This window comes from Podarcis raffonei, chromosome Z (genome assembly GCF_027172205.1).
Source record: "Podarcis raffonei isolate rPodRaf1 chromosome Z, rPodRaf1.pri, whole genome shotgun sequence".
Lineage (NCBI taxonomy): Eukaryota > Metazoa > Chordata > Lepidosauria > Squamata > Lacertidae > Podarcis > Podarcis raffonei.
The window spans coordinates 24,066,993-24,084,128 of record NC_070621.1 but is presented as its reverse complement, the minus strand read 5'-3'; the positions used below and the strand labels follow the sequence as shown (position 1 = coordinate 24,084,128).

At 43.2% G+C, this 17,136-nt stretch overlaps 1 protein-coding gene across 2 annotated transcripts in view; it reads left to right on the top strand.

Moving 5' to 3' along the window:
* ARHGEF9 (Cdc42 guanine nucleotide exchange factor 9) overlaps positions 1 to 17,136 on the top strand; it is a 278,066-nt gene that overhangs the window by 48,869 nt on the left and 212,061 nt on the right. For both annotated transcript variants that reach the window (XM_053374041.1, XM_053374042.1), the window contains exon 2: positions 4,079 to 6,369. In XM_053374041.1, coding sequence (XP_053230016.1) covers positions 4,150 to 6,369 — 2,220 coding nt within the window. In that variant the 5' untranslated portion in view covers positions 4,079 to 4,149. The remainder of the gene's footprint in view (positions 1 to 4,078; positions 6,370 to 17,136) is intronic.

Genomic DNA, 17,136 nt, shown 5'->3' with positions numbered 1-17,136 from the left:
CAATTAAGGCTCCTTCTGGTGATCCTATGAGCTCCCCAGATCAAATGAGCCTTTGATTCTGCTGTGCCAGGTAATGTGGCTCATTTGCTAGAGACAGCAAATACATTTCTAGGCTACTTAACATCCTGCTAGCACCTCCTAACGGAATACAGTGGTACCTCGGGTTACACACGCTTCAGGTTACATATGCTTCAGGTTACAGACTCTGCTAACCCAGAAATAGTGCTTCAGGTTAAGAACTTTGCTTCAGGATGAGAACAGAAATCTGCTCCAGCGGCACGGCAGCAGCAGGAGGCCCCATTAGCTAAAGTGGTGCTTCAGGTTAAGAACAGTTTCAGGTTAAGAACGGACCTCTGGAACGAATTAAGTACTTAACCCGAGGTACCACTGTACAGCCTCCTTCACCTCTGCAGTTGTTTACAGCAGCGTCACAGGGACCAGCAAGGCTGCATTGGCCCAAGCGTACCCCTCATGCCTGCTCTGGGTTAACCAGAAGCACAGGTGGGCCAAGACAGTTTGGTGCAGCTATAAAGGTGAGGTGAGTGACTGAGAGGGATGGATGAATCTGTCCACTTTGGTTCTTCTCAATTTCTCATTTTCCCAGTTCTCCACATTTCTACAGCAATTTGTGATTTTTTTTCAAATTTAAAAATATCATTCGCATACCACTGTGGATTTAACTAATTATACACATTTTTGTAAGCAGTTTTAACTAATGCACGTGTTTTTGCAAGCCACTCCCCCTAATACAATGCATTTCTTTCCTCTCTTCCTGCCTATTACCCTTGCCTTCTGCTATGCAAAGTGAGGCTTTCGTAAGAGATCTGTTTTGGCATACTTCTCCCTGTGCAATCAACACTGCACAACAGAGAGCATTGTGGACTGTGTTTGCAGGTGCCTCCCCTTCCCTTCAGGCCCAGGACTCTCAGCACTTAGCCTGCCACTATCTCCACACTGCCACGCACAGAAAACACACAGCAAGGCTCTCACTGGTTACTTGCCCCAGTTGCATTGAAGAAGCTGTACCATGAAAGAGATATTCCTGTCGCTATATGACAAACATCTGTTTCCTCCTATTTTTTGAATGCAGCATATACTGGTGGAAATGCTGGGGGGGCTTTCTTTCCTTTTCTGGGCAGGGGGAAGTTGTATGGATCTAAAGAATGTTTGGAGCAGAGAGGTTTCTCTTGAGGGTTGTATGATTGTTACTCAGTTTCTCTCTCTCCCCCCCCCTTCTCTTTTTATCTTCCTGGAGAGGAACGGATATGAGTACTGTACGTTGAAGCCAGGCGGAACTTCCTTAGCTTGCTTTGGCACCTTTGGGAAAGTGCAACTCTCTGTGCTTAATGTTATGTGCTCTCCATGTCCAACAAAGCAATGGCCCAAATGCTCCATTCTCTTGTCTTTTTCTGTTCTGTAGCAGTATCAATGAAGGGGACCATTAGCTCCAGGATTCAGTGTGGCTTATTTTATAATCTATAACTAGTTCTCAAAGACAATTGATCTCAAAAAATGCAATCACCGCCCACAGTACGTTTCCAATCACAATTCAAAGTGTTGGTGCTGACCTTCAAAACCCAAACGGCCTTGGCCCAGTATACCTTAAGGAGCATCTCCACCGCCATCATTCTGTCCAGGCACTGAGGTCCAGCTCCGAGGGCCTGCTGGCAGTTCCCTCATTGCGAGAAGTGAGTTTACAGGGAGCCAGGCAGAGGGCCTTTTCGTTAGTGGTGCCCGCCCTGCTGAACGCCCTCTTGTCAGAATTCAAGGAAATAGGCAACTATCCGACTTAGAAGACATCTGAAGTCAGCCCTGTTTAGGGAAGTTTTTAACATTTGAAGTTTTATTTTGTTTTTAATGTTCTGTTGAAAGCCGCCCAGAGTGGCTGGGGAAACCCAGCCAGATGGGTGAGGTAGAATTTTTAAATAATAATAATAATAATAATAATAATAATAATAATAATAATAAGCACTATGCTGTTGCTGGTACAAAGAGACACCTCATAGAGAGAGATGCCTGGTATTTATTTCTTATTTTTAAAAGTTGAACGGGTCTGCCTGTTGTGTACAGTAATCTTAGGTACTGGCACAAATGTCACTGTCTATCTCTTTCTCCTCCTAAAAATCATTCTAAACTATTCTTACAAACTAGTGATTGGCTGGAAGTTCAGGGTTCTTGTGAATCAACTCCTGAACTGATAAGCAAAAGGGAAATCTCCTAGCACTGTCCCTTTGTTTATGGAAGACTTGAGTATGCAGAGAGCCTCAAGGTGGTGGTGGGTGGAGACTTGGCACCACAAAGGCTACCGTAGCTTGCAGTTGGCTTGAAGGCACTTGGCACTCCCACACTCCTGTGGGTGCCACCCAGCCAGGATCTGGCCCTGTTGCAACTTGTTCTCTTTAGATGGAAAGAACAAGCCTGATGTACTTTCTTATTGTTATGAAACATAAACATCCTGTTTGAATGGATGCTTCCTTTTCAGTTCATCCCTCCTTTTCTCTCCATTTGAGCTCTATGAAAAGCCCAGCCATTCATAAATTGGCAAGGATCAAAAATGGAGGAAAATCAAAGCATTGGCCTCTTGTGCACTTTCGTCTCCCTGTAGGGATATGTACACACAAATACACATTGCAAGAGGCCTCAGGAGAAGGAGTGCCTAGCTGTTGCCAAAGCTTTGCAAGGAGTGCATTTATCTTCGTAAAAGGGCCATTTTTCATGTTCATATTTTCTGTCTTCATCAAACCAAGGCATACATGGTCTACAAATTTTGTGTCTGCCTTAAAAACTGAGCACAATTTTAGATCTTAAGTCTGCAGGCTTAAGTCTCTTATTTTTTGCTACGTGATTAGATGCGGGTGCTGCATGTAAGATGCTACATAGACAGGAGGCTGCGTCAAAATGGAGCTCCCCGAAATCTGGCTCTAGCACCTTCTCTTGAATCCAGCTAAGTCATATGCAGGGTGGACTCATTGAAATTAATGCACCTAAATTAGTCACATTCATTAATGCCAATGGGTCTTCTCTGAATGTGTCTAGTCAACCTCTTTCCTCCTGCAACACCAGGCCTCTATCTCCAGTGCACACATGTGCTTCCAGTGCACCACCAAGACTGCACTACACATCTGTTTGAGCAGTTTGTCAACTGACTGCACTACACATCTGTTTGTGGGGTCTGAACTGAACCTTGTGACCAGTGGTTCTTATTTTATTTCTTTTGGGACTAGGTTTGCTCTTGCCCCATAAATGTGCTGGTTCCTCTTTGTTTCCTGTCCCCAATATCCTCCACCATGCACCCACCCCTGATGTTGACACTGGGGGCCAAACTAGATGTGACATTTGTTATGTGGCTGGCTTTGAATGATTTATTTTTTCTTTCACAAATGGCTGGAATGAAGGGGAAGCTAAGCCAACTCGGGACCATGGGAGGGGAAACAACTTATTCCCATTGTTTCTACTGCAGTCCCAGTTGGAATTGCTCCCCATACACCAGCTAATTGGAGGAAAGCCCCCATTGGTGCTTTTGGAAACTTTCTCCTCGTTGCAAATGGGTGCCAGGCAGGGGTGGGGATAAGGATTCAAGTTCCCCTCCCCAATGTCACAGTCCTGATCCAGATCAGGAGGGCTTTATACCGTCTACTCATTAAAAAAAAAAAAATCAGCCATGCAAGGCCAAACTACAGGACCAAGTTACCTGGAATGCACTTCCAGTTTCACAATGGAGATAATGTGTGTTTTATAGCTTTAGGTGTAGCAGTTGAGGTCAATATTGTTCCTTATTCACTCCTTGACAGCATGTATGTTCAGCAGTACTGGAAACAAACAGAAATGTTTGTTTTAGATAGAATATGCCTGTGTTTTATTAAGAAATGTATTCAAAGGCATTACTTACTCAACTTATAGAATGTTTTTACATGTTTGTGTCTGTGTGTTTTGGGAATTTCTGTGAATGGTCTGCAAATTAGTCCTTGTAATGATCTAGCTGTTAGATGCCATTTTCAGAAATTCCTTTCTCTGGCTTTCTTTTTTTTAAAAAAAGGCACAGAAACTAATTTAATTGTTTTCTGTTTACCCCCTTAAGCTCTGCAGAACATAAGCATCTGGTGGTGATGGAGCTGTGACATTCGGACATTGGATTTGTCAGCTGGAAGTATGGAATTCGTTGACAGCTGCCAACATGGTTGCTCTAGGCCAGTTCCAAATGGATATGGAAACAAGATTTTTCAAACTAATCAAAAGGAAAGATCCAGTGATTTTAAGCATTCTAATTCTTGTGATTTCAATGATGATGAAAAGGAGGATGGAGCCAAGCATAAGAAGAAGAGCAAGGGCAGTCGGCTTTGGAATTTTGTCAACCTCAAGAAAGCATCCTCCATGAATTCCAAGAGACCTCAGTCCATGATCCTCTTTGGAGATAATACGGAGATCTTGGAGCAAAATCGTAAGATGTCCTTAATGGAAAGGGTGAGGTCTTTCAAGAAGCTAAGATCTTCTGGTATGGCCAAGAGTATGTCCAAAACCAAGGCTGTTATTATCTCTGTGGAAACTCAGGAAGATCTTGAACAAAAAGCACTTCACCGAATTAAGAAGCTAAGTAACAATCAGCGTCCATACCGCCATTCCTATGCAGGTCATATTGAGGATTTGGATTCTTCTTTTGAAGATGTTGAGGTGAATAGCTGTGTGCTAGATATCGCTGCCAGTGAAATTAAATGGCACAAGAATTTTGGCACTGAAATAAACAGCGACAGTACTGATAATGACTGTCACAAAATGCCATCGGCTCAGAGGTGCATGGCTCTAGAATGTGAGAATTCTCAGGAATCTGGTGTTGCACAAGGGGACTCTCAAAGGAGATGTTCTGCAGCTGCTTCTGAAACTAAAAAAGGAAGAAGTTCTGGGGTCTGGAGTTACATCAAAGGGATTTCATTGACAAGCAAGGACAGTGAAAAGCTGCCCGACATAAGCAGGGAACCTAATTTTCAGGACATGGGAAATGCAACAGATGATCCCACTTCTTATTTTGACTTTGATGTGGGATGTGAAGAGAGTGTTGGCCAGTCTCAAAGGGTTAAGGGCAGCCACTTTGGTGGGGTTCTTCGATTCTTCAACAGCTTTGCTAGGAAATGGCGGGGCTCTTCGAAAGAACAAAGGCCAAACTCCAGTTCCAGACGCCAAAGGCAGGAATCAACTCCTCACCAGGAGCCTCTGGTCATCATAAATGATAAGGCCGGCAGTTTCTCTTCCCCAGGATTGTCTCCGGATTCCGGAATCTGGGATAACCGTAGTTCAAAAAGTTCCGCTGGTAAAGGGCCACCCCAGGAAAGCACAGATGCCGAGAATTCCCACGAAGTCTTCAGTGAGAATAGCAGTTTCAATGAAGTTTCACCCCCTGCCATAAGTTTGCCAGCTTTTTGCCAAACAGGCTTTCTCAGTGACTGTTCATTTCTTGATGTGCATGGTCTGTCTATGGATGTGCCACAAGTTCAAGAGCCACTTCTCGACAAAGTAGACAACTGGGGCTTAAGTGCTGCTCCAGTAGACACCTGGGTATTAGAGTCTTGGGTAGAAGGCAATACTGAACACTCTGCTGATACCCCAGTGGACCCCAAGAGCTTGAATATTAGTGATTTAAAGACTCAGGATTTGACCAAGATGGATGTTAGGGATATCAAAAATGCCTCTCTGAATTATGAAGGGTTTTGCAACACTGAGCTGGATTTGGAGGTTTTTTGTAAAACTGATGAGGGTACACTGGGCCTAAGCATTGTATCAGAGGATGTTAACGCTGTACCAAGTAGTGTTGTTGATGCTCCAGATCTGGCTTGTCCTTTAGTAGATGCTAGAGCTCTCCATAGGACTGCAGCAGATGCAGAGCACCTGGTCAGAATTTCACGAATTAACCCAGACCTAGAGCTGATGACACCAGCAGATATCACAGATGCTGGGACTATATTAGCACATAGCCAGATCCTGGAGAGTGTTCCAATGGATGGACAGCCCTTGGCTACTGTGCAAGCAGACAGCCAGGATTTAGCAAGGACTCAAGTAGATGCCCATAATTCAGAAAGTTATCCTGTGGATACTGAGAACATTAGCACTACTCTGTCTGCTACTCAAGGTTTGTGCAGCATCTTGGAGGATGTTCACAACCCTTCTGCATCTGCTTCTTTATGCTGCCAAAGCTACAGCCAGCAAGTGCCAGATCGGGAGAATTTTCCCATCAAAATGAACGGAGACACCTTTCAATTACATCCGGATCCGGTGAGGAAAGCTCGCAAAGCGCAACGCCCTGAATGCAGGGGAGTTCGTCATCCAGTTCAGATGAGTGTGTGTACAATTGTCCCCTTCGCTGAATTCAACAGTGCAAAGGTAGTATCTTGCTCCAGTTAGGCAGTATGCCAAATAAATCTCGTTTATTGCCTCTTCCCCTATTCCTTCTATTCTTAAAGCAAAGCTATATGTGCACAATGTGCTAATTGCAGATCTTTCGAATTCTGTGATCAGAAAAGCTGCATTCTGCAACCCGTAAAAATTTTTTGTTCGTCCTTTTTTGTTATAATATTCTTTTCCTGCTAGTCAGGAAATTTCTATGGGTTGCAGACACCAAACACTTTGCCAAACTGCCCTATTTGCATAGTGATTGATTACAAGGGACACTCAGACCCAACAGTGTAATACACTAGAACAATCTTTCCTCAACCTGATACCCTCCAGATGTTTTGGACTACAACTCCCATCAGTCTATCTAGCATGTTAGTGCTGGCTGGGACTGATGAGAGTTGTAGCCCAAAACATCTGGAGGGCGCCTGGTTGGCAAAGGCAGTACTGAAAAAACTGACTTTAAAAAGGCAAACACTAAACACAGTTGCAAAGGAGCTATTGGTCACCAGTGGCAAGTGTGCTGCAGGAATTTTGCACCTTGATGTGTATTTGGTATTTTTTTTTTTATTGCATTATCTTTCTGTCTGTCTATTCTCAATCTAGTTACAGGTAGGTAGCTGTGTTGGTCTGCCGTAGTCGAAACAAAATAAAAAAATTCCTTCCAATAGCACCTTAGAGACCAACTAAGTTTGTTATTGGTATGACAGAGCTTATTTATCTGTACTTCTTTCTGTGGATTTTCTCTCTTGATAGAGGACATATCTTTTCAGTTCTGCCCGTCTGTTCCTGACAACATGCTAGGCCTCTATTTTGTGCAAACACCCTTTCGTTTGTTCAAATTGAAATGTACAGAACATTTCAAGTAGAGAGAACTGACATTTTCTTGGCAATTTGGGGTCATCTGTGGAGGATACCTGCCAGCAGGGTCTGAGGAGCACCCCCCCCTTTTAAATCCACCCCCTTTCCCTCTGCTTTCCTTGCCACTTAAATGAAATTAGGCACAGGACAGGACAGATGCACAGGCATAAATGCCAGGTTGCACTGTGCTGACCTCCTTGCTGCCTCACCCTTCACCCTTCTGGTAAGGAACCCACCCGCAGGGAAGCTAGCGCATTGACCTGGGTTGCCATTTTTATCAGGGTGATGTGAAAGCACTCAAAGGTTTCCCAACCAAAGTTGTCACATGTAATTGGCAGTTTCTCTCTGTTGCGGGTTAATCCCCTAAATTTGACAACTAGCAGGGAGTTAGCGTGGCTGAATCCCTGTAATCTTACCGTTCAACTCTATCACTGCATTTCCATGATTTCCACAGGGCAGGCCTGTGAATGTGTGCAAAATACGTGCATGGTTTGTGCTTTTCTCTCTCCTGTGGTTGGCTTGCCACAGTTTACAGGGGGGGAAAGCGCTCCCAGACCAGCGAATAGGCTGACACAATACAACAGGAACCTCCTCCCCCGAAAAAGCCCAACAAGCACGGGGATCAAGCTGATAAAAGCAACCTGTTGACTCCTGGGCCTTCCGGCCTCAAGCATTCAGGAGCCTCTTGCTATTTTTGGCCAGAGGAACATCAAGAGCAAAAGGGATACAAAAATATCCCTCCCTGGCCTTTAACAATCCATTTTTGCATGCTCAGATAAAGTGATGTCTAGAGAATTAGAAAAACAGATGTAGTTCAGTGGCGTTCTAGTTAGGGAAGAGGGCAGAATAGCTGTCAACTGGCTTCCATGTTTGGGAGAAGGGGTGGCATCAGGCACCAGACTTAAAAATGCTGCAGAGAAAATGCCTCTTGGAATGTTTATACTAATCGGCCTTTTGGCTGCTGTTCTTCCCACAAGGATTTGATGGCTAGGGAAACTTCTTCAGGAAACTGGCTTGAAGCACAGGACTGTACATAGCGATGGGCAAACCTTGTTAATTTCTCTTTCTCAGTTTCTTGTCTAAATCAAACCTTAAATTCAGCCTGCCACATTTCCACATTGATTTGCAATTAAAAAAATGAAGTCTTTGAGGGAATTTCTGTGTACTTTCATGTACCTTTTTACCTAATACATGCATTTTTGCAAGCAATGTCCCCTAATAGAAAGCATTTTTGGACATTATTTATATCAATGTGAGCATTTTGTGTGTGTGTGCATTCCCCTAATACATTGGTGGGGGTGGGTGGGTTGTACAATATTTTTGCTTGGATAACTATATTGCAAAATTCAAAGAAGTCTGAATTTCAAAGGATAGCAGCGTTTCAGATGACACTTTGCAGAGGCAGCCAACTTGGTTCCCTCCAGCTGTTATGGATTACAACTCCCATAATCCCTGACCAGTGGCCCTGCCGGCTGGGGCTGATGGGAACTGGAGTCTAAAAATATTTGGATGGTTCCATGTTGGCTACCCCTGTTTTGGTTTAGGAAGTGCAAATTAAATAGCTTCATATTAAAATGTCAAATGAATGGATATCTTACCCATTCTTACCTGTATTTACATTAGCCTGGAATTGTGACTTATTAGGTGCTCAGCACAGTAGCTTATTAAAGTGGCCTTCCTTTTGTTGCTGGGTGTGGAGTAGGAAACTGCATGTTCAATGACTTGGATTGGAAAGGTGAAATTGTTAGTGGAAGAATGATGGAGGAGGAGAAGGGGCTACTAAATCCTTAATTTACATGCTAATTGTTTCCTAAAAATCCCCCTCTGCTGCTTTTCACCTGGTGAAAGAAAATATATATGGCTCAGGACCCCAGTATGTTAAGGACTTCATCTTCTCACATGAACTTACTTGGATCTTGCAGTTGCCATCTGAGGCCTATTCTCGTGCACAGTTCCCTTGAAGGGGTGGTGTGCAGTGTGGCAACAGAAGAAAGAGTCTTTTCAGTGGTGGCTCCCCAATTGTGGAACGCTGTCCTCAGGGAGGTGAGGCTGGAACCATTATTTTCAACTTTTAGGTGCTAGGTGAGGATGTTCCACTTTACCCAGGCATTTGATTTTTAATAGTAACCATATGGTATAATGATGCCTAGCTTGAAGTTGTGTTCAACTGTTTTATTTGGTGAAGTAGGACTTCTCCTTTTTGTAATAATATTGCAGGATGAGCTCCTTTAGTAAATATTGTTTAAACTTTTGTATTTGCATTTCTTTCTTTTTTTAAACAATTGTAAGTCACTAATGTAGTAGTAGTAGTAATAATAATACCCACTCCATCTGGCTTGGTTTCCCCAGCCACTCTGGGCAGCTTACAACACATTAAAAATGGTAGGAAAAAATGTAGTAAGTAACATGCTGTTAAACTTTTAAAAAGATATATTGATACTTTGCTTTTTCCACATTTAAATTAGGTCTTGTTACCCAATTACTGAAACCATTGGCTCTTTGTCTGTAGGCTAACTCAGTAATGAACATCCAGCTACTGCATAATGCTGGCAGAGTTAGAGAAAATCTGAACTAGTTGCTGCTTATGTGGGTTTTTGCTTTGCGTTTTTTGTTTTGCATTTTTACTGTCTAGCCCTGTTCATATGTAGTAATCCCAGTCTGATAAACCATGGTTTATCAGACTAAAAATGAATCCTCCCTTCTTTTTTGCACATTGATGCAATATTGTTTGTGTTTGTTATACCATGGTTTCCTATTAGTATCTGAATCAGGAAATCCTGGTTTCAGCTCTGACTACAAGTAAGGATTGCAAGATGCTGTTTCATGATCGTAGACAGAATTTAAACTACACTTTCCCCATTTAGACATAATGGAAAATTGCTTTGACAAATCGTAGAAGAATTGTTTTAGGAAGGCTTGCTTAAAAAAGAGGAAACACATCCCTTAAAAAAGACAAGAGATGACCCAGATTTGTGTAGATTTGACCCAGATTTGAGGACCCAATGTGGTGTAGTGGTTAGAGTGCTGGACTACAACCTGGGAGACAAGTGTTCTAGCCCCCACTCAGCTGTGAAGCTCACTGGGTGAGCTTGGTCAGTCACTGTCTCTTAGCCTAGCCTACCTCACAGGGATGCTGTGAGGATAAAATGGGGAGAGGAAAAGCTGTGTCCACACTGAGCTCTGTGGAAGAAAAAAAGGTGGAATAGAAATATAATAAATAAGCAAACAAACAAATAATAAAAATTGCACAGTAATTTTATAATTACTGCAGTTGCACATTTAAAAAATAATTACCAATAATCAGCAGCAGACAGAATAATGGGTTGCTTCCATGCACCAGACTTCTAGTTGGTCGCACTGCTGTTGCTTCTAACCCAGAGGTAGATGGGGAGGGGTAAGGCAGCGAGGAGGTTGCTATGGAGAAAACACACCAGACTGGCTCTGCCGGTGCATCTGCACTGCCTTGACTTTAGGGATGGGTGAGAAATTTGGTTCAGTTCACACTGAAAGGTAAACCTTCCTAATTTGCACTTTCTGAAAAAAATACACAAACTGAAGAATAGCTATCATTTGAAATTCACATTTTCTCCAAATCTTGCAGTTCTCCGGACAAGTAATCAGTGCAAAAATATGCATGCTTAGGGTAAAGTGTGCTTTAAAAGGTGTACATTTAGTGGAAACAACATACATATGTGAATTATGTTAAGGCAAATGTAAATATTTGGGGAAATATGCTTTGCAAAAATGTGTGTATTAGGCAGCATTGCATACAAAAATGTGTACATCATGAGAATTTCACACTAAAATGCTGCGTAAATTTCACAAGGACTTTTTTTAAAAAAATTGCAAACTGATGTGGCAAACTGAACTTAATATTGGAAAAATGAGAAACCGGGAGAAAGGGAAATTGACAGATCTCCCACTCTTTATTTTCAGTTCCTAGCAATAACCCTGGTCTAGTTTGCATTCCTACAGCTTCTTCTCTGATGTGAGAGGGAGGGTGCCAGTACAAAGAAGGAATGTGGTGTCACAGAATGACCTGGTGCTGGCTATCTCCTCCCAACCCTGTGCTCATTTGGCAAGGCAATTGCAGCGCAGTGTGCTCTAAGAGCCAAAGAACATCTTACTTTATTGGTGTGAGTGCAATCAATGGGCTTCACTTTGAAGTTTAATCTCAGCTTTCAGAGAGGGGAAAACATCAGGATCAGGATCAGGCTTGTGGTATGTGGGAGAGTTTTGAAAAAGACTTTGCCTTCCTACTCCAGTCCAGATGAAAATTATCTGCCCGTAAGCTTCATTCTAGCCTTGAGGGGGAATCTCCCATTCATGCTTTCTGGTGTGGATGTGGGTATGTCATCAAGACCACAGGCAAGTGGGGGAAAGGGTTAATCATCCATGCGGCACAGTCCTGATTTCTTCCATACATGCACAGCTGCAATTAAAACTTTAAAAATAAAGCAGGTTAATTACATTCAGAAAATTAAAATGACACCTAGTTTGGAACTAAATTGTGCAGTTTGGTGTCTTGTCCAACACATGCAGACAGACAACTTTTATTTGTACATAAGGAAGATATACTTATTCAGGCAAGGAGTTGTAGAGGTTCGGCACCAGACGCAGTGCTCAGGAGTCACGATGCAGGAGTTCAAGAGCAGGGCAAGAAGTTCAGAGCTGTATGGAAGTGATGAAGTTATCCCAACAAGTTTCCCTGCACTTCTTGGCAGCATTTAAAGGCAGGATCTGGGATGCTCACTCATGAGACTCTCTCACCTTATGGGAATGTTGAAGCTGTTGAATGCACTCCTTCAGAGTGGGTCTGGGTCCCATCTGCAAAGGTAGCACCTAGTTCTAGGTGGCAAGGCTGAGCCCTCCTGTTCAGGTTCCCCCCTCGGCTTATCAAACCCCTCCTCTGCTTTCCCTGAGGGGAGAGAGCTCTACACTAAGGTTACCAGATTTTTTTCAAAGAATCTGGGGACACTTTTTTAAAAAAAAAGAGTAAAAAAAAGTATTTATTTTTTTTAAATGAAGAAGTAATATCTTCTCTTCTGTGGTCTCCTCTGTCGCGTGGCCTTCCTCTGGACCCCGGCCTGCTCTCTTGGAGTGCTAGCCGCCGTGGAGTAGGCTCAGGTTGGCCCTGGGGTTAGCCACGTGTCCTTGCCCTCCCGGTGCTCTCCTACCTCCCCTCCTTAGCAGCAGGGGTGCAGCAAGGTCGGGGCTCCTCTCTTTTTTTCTCCTTCCTCTTTCTCTCTTCCTTCTTCTCCTCTTCTCCTCCTTCTCCCTGTGTCAGCTCCGGGGTTTTTCTGGCCCTGGAATGCCGCTGGCCAGTTGGCTGGGTGCTCTCACTCCCAGCTTGATTTGGGTCATGGGGTGTCAGCGGTTTCCCCAGTTGACACGCCGGGTGTCCCTGGTTTCCCCTCGACAGTGGCGGTGGCAGTGGCAGCCTCAGCAACCTGGAGCCTGCCCGGTAGTGCAGTTGGCTCTGGCTGGCTTCAGGAGCTGCTTGCTGCCGCAGCGCCCGCCATTTTGCCTCACTGAAAGTCCCCATATGATGTGTCTTCTGCCGTTGAACCAATCACACAGCATTCATTCCCTACTAATAAATCTACAACACTTAAAATATAAATCCGGGGACATTAAATGAAACCTGGGGACATTCCTGGGACGGATTTTGTCTGGGGACAGATTTGTAAATCTGGAGACTGTCCCCGAGAAATGAGGATGTCTGGTAACCATATTCTACACCCCCTTGCAAAATGAATGACGTTGGGGTAGAAAGAGGAGCTCTCCCTTCTCCAGCCCAGGTTCCCACCATTCAGCAACCCTCCTCTGTTTCTCCCTCTTCCTATGTCAGAACTTGCAAGTTCAAGCCCAACAACACTATGGGGCTCATGACACTCAGTTGTTTTTTGACACTGACCCTCTCTATCCTGTTTTATTGAGCCTCAAGCCATGCTTAAATATTCAACATTTTAAAGATTTTAAAGATTCTGCTATTGCTTTGTAAAGAAGATGGTCGGCTCTCCTTCCCTGGAGTTTTCTAAAGAGAAGTCAGATGGCCATCTGTCAGGGATTCTTTAGCTGTGATTGTAGCGGGTTGGACTAGATGATCCTTGGGACCCCTTCCAACTCTAGATTCTATGATTGTATGGCAACGTTAAGCTTTCCAGTGGCAGGTTTGCCCAGGGCTGAGGAAATGGATTCCAACAGCTTGATGCAAAGAATGCTGGGGAAAGGCTCTCACATAAAATCAGGTACATGTAGAGAATTATTTTTACTCTCACTGAGCCTTCAATCTAATGCATCTATATCTCTCATAGTTAAATAAAGTTAAAAATACAGACAACTTTTTTCATTGTAATCTTTTAGTGCCCTCTACAGGCTGATGGTCAAATGAGGATTTTTGTTTTTAGGGATCTTGGAAGTATAATTTTCCCAATCAGTTGGGTGAGATTTTTTTAAATATATTTAAATAAAATACGAGATAGAGTCTGGTTCAGATCTGATCTGTGCTGGAGAAGAATTTCAGGGCATGTAAAGCTCACTGCTCATTTGAGGTACTAGGGCACAGCTTTCCAAACTGTATGCTGCAACAGATTACTGTTGCTCCCCCAAACTCCTCCCAGGGCAGGAAAGGGGTTAGTTTAACCTCCAGTTTTCTAGCAAAACTGAATTACTGTGTTGCAAAATGATGCATGTCTAAAAAGTCACCATCATGAAAAGTTTGGAAAGCTTTGTGAAGTGTGCAGAAAAATGGAAATATTATACAGAACTATAGCATATAGCCTGCCAACCTAGCAGTTCGAAAGCACCCCCGGGTGCAAGTAGATAAATAGGGACCGCTTACCAGCGGGAAGGTAAACGGCGTTTCCGTGTGCGGCTCTGGCTCGCCAGATGCAGCTTTGTCACACTGGCCACGTGACCCGGAAGTGTCTCCGGACAGCGCTGGCCCCCGGCCTCTTGAGTGAGATGGGCGCACAACCCCAGAGTCTGTCAAGACTGGCCCGTACGGGCAGGGGTACCTTTACCTTTACCTTTATAGCATATTAGGCAAAATTGCTCTGCAGATATGTTTGTGTTCAGCAAAATCATAAATGTATGTATTAGGAGAAAGTCACACTAATCCTGGTTTATTTTCACAAGGACATTAAAAATAAAAGAATCACAGACTGATGTGGGACTGTGAAGAACTAGACTTAAAACTGGAAAAATGAGAAACCCAGGGAACCTGAAATCAACTTATTTCCTGATCTCTAGTTTCATGTTTAAGGTTCAGCTCCACCTTGAAGAAACACTTCTCATTTTATTTTTACAGACACCACTGAGCATTCAATCTTATACATCATTTCTTGCTCTCAGACCCTGTTTGATGATAAGGATTGCTGTGTAATCTGATTGCAGTCACTGTGATAAGAAATTAAAGGATCATGCTAAACATTCAGCACCGACAGATTCCAGCTGGTTTTGCTTCTTAGCAAGGCATTTTCTCCAAGTTTGAAATCCCAGGAACAGTAGCATGTTTGGTGCAATGACCTTGAATGTGGATCCTGTCGTGGCTGTTGCTTTGGCTTCCAATCACATCTCCTCTGCTCAACTCCCAGTGCATACAAATAAGGCACTTTCCCATTTGCTTCTGTTCACTGAAATTTCCGCAAAGTTCCTGACTCCCACATTATTTACCGCGCCTGAACAGTGGCATTGATTGACAGCGGAGCAGGCTCAGATACAGGCTTTAGGATTGATTAGTTAGCACTGCATCAATCTACTCCGCTGTATTTGTGTCTTCTTTAATGTAATAGTATATTGGCAGCAACAGTTGGCCATAACAGAATTTTCAGTCATTAAACCTCACGTCAGCCTACTGTATTGGAAAACTGACAAGAACTGGTGAATAAAAATAGGTAGGGAAGCTATTCTAAGGGTATGAATGATTTGTGGTTAATAAACCACTTCTGAATTTTAACAAAGGCTGACTTTCCTTTTGTTCTGTTTGATTTTCGAGGTTTGGTCTTTCTAAAACAATTATTATAGGTCTTCCAAGCTTGTTACAGAGAATTGCATAATGGCATCCATAATTCTGTAGCCCACCAACATGTTGGCAATCTCCTATGGTTTTTCAGACATTGGGTGACCCTTCTCCCCAGCTGTTCATGTAGTCCAAGGCAAGAGGAGGGAAGGAAGATTACTGAGTTCATGGTGGGCTGGTGACCTGTTCTTGGTTGGGTGGGTCACATGATGTTCAGATGTAGTGATACCATGTTGGACTTGGCTTAAAGTCCCTCCCAGCTGCATCTCTCATTGAGTAACCTTCAGGCCACCCTAGGCTACCTTCAGAATTGTTTTGTGGGTAAAAGAGGGGCAATTCCCCTTGTATACTGTATTGAGCTTCTAGGAGGGCATGTGGTTTACAAGTGTAATACATATTCACTTTCCCCAGATTGACCAAAGGGAGGGATCATTCATTCAGTGGAGTCTCTTGTTTCTCAATCAATAAAAAATTTGTTTTAAATAACTTGTCCCTCACCAGAGTAGGTAATGCACTTATGCCATCAATCATCTTTTGCAGCTATTGCCCCTATGAGGCCTGCTGCTTTCTGTGGTAGGGATGATGGGCAAGCTTGAGAAAGAAGAGTCTGCTGAAAAGAGAGGAAGACTGTGCAGAACCCTGAATGCTGGTTCAGTGCTGCTTTTATAATGGAAATGAAGTCTTGCTTTCTGCATTCTTACTTTGAGAGGTTTGGAAGGCTGCTGGATCTAAGAGGTTTTTAAAAGGCTTCAAGTGTTTCTAAGGAACTTGGGGAGGAGGGAGCCAGGAAGGTAAGAGCTTATGCCTGCTGCAATGAGGAGTGGAGCCTTAAGGGGCATAAAGCTTAGAGACGACAACGTCTGACCATGCCTCATGGGTCTGGATGCAGCCTGATAGACACAGAGAGGTGGTGATGAAATAAATAGAAGCACAAAGCAGAAATCAGGCTGCCCATGCTTATTGAGCATTTTTATTTCTTTGCAGAGAGATTAGATGATGTTGGCTATTTTATAAGTGCTTATCCTGAGTTCTTTTTGAAGATTTTATATGATGTTGTGCCAAAGAAACTGTTATCTCACATTTCCCAATGCATTTTCCTCTCACTTTCCTTATTGTAGAAAGTTTGATCATTGGAGGAAGTAGGTTTGTTGGAAGAATAAGGAACTGAGACAGACCAAAATCTACATATCCACCCATCCCTATTTGTATCAAGGTTGTTTTTGTGTATGCATCTTCTGTGTGATCTCCTCTTTTTGATACTGTTTATCTGGCCTTATTATTAGACAAATGGGTAGTTATTTAGTTTATTATTTTGTATTTTTTACTGTCAGGGAAAAGTATATTTTTACTGTCGGAGTGCTTGTGCGATTTTCCTGTCTCAGGTACCAGAGTAACTTCTCTTGACTTGGGGACTGTGGATCTTGACTTGCAGAGGTTGGGTCCTAGTGACTGCTTTGCCTCAGGCAATAAAATGTCTTGAACTGGCCCTGCAAATATAACACAATGTAACATAAATGTGTATGTGAGAGGAGAGCACCTTATTTTTGAATGTGGCTAGGTTCTGACAGAGCAGAGGAACATACTGCATTTCAAAGTGTACACACAGGATGTCATGTGAGGATGCGGCAAAGATGTACATCCCAATGCACATCAGGTTGGCTTTAGTTCTCCTGTGAGTGTTCTCTGGACAGTTCCCCGACAGCCTTCTGTAATGTGGTAAAAAGCTCACAGTGCGTAGAAATCACTCCCATGAGAGATCCTGATGGCCAGCAACTTGAATGGCTTTAAAAATGGATTGGACAAATTAATGGAGGGTAAGGATTTCAATGGCTGCTAGACACAATGGCTGTGCTACATCTGACATGTTCTGTATG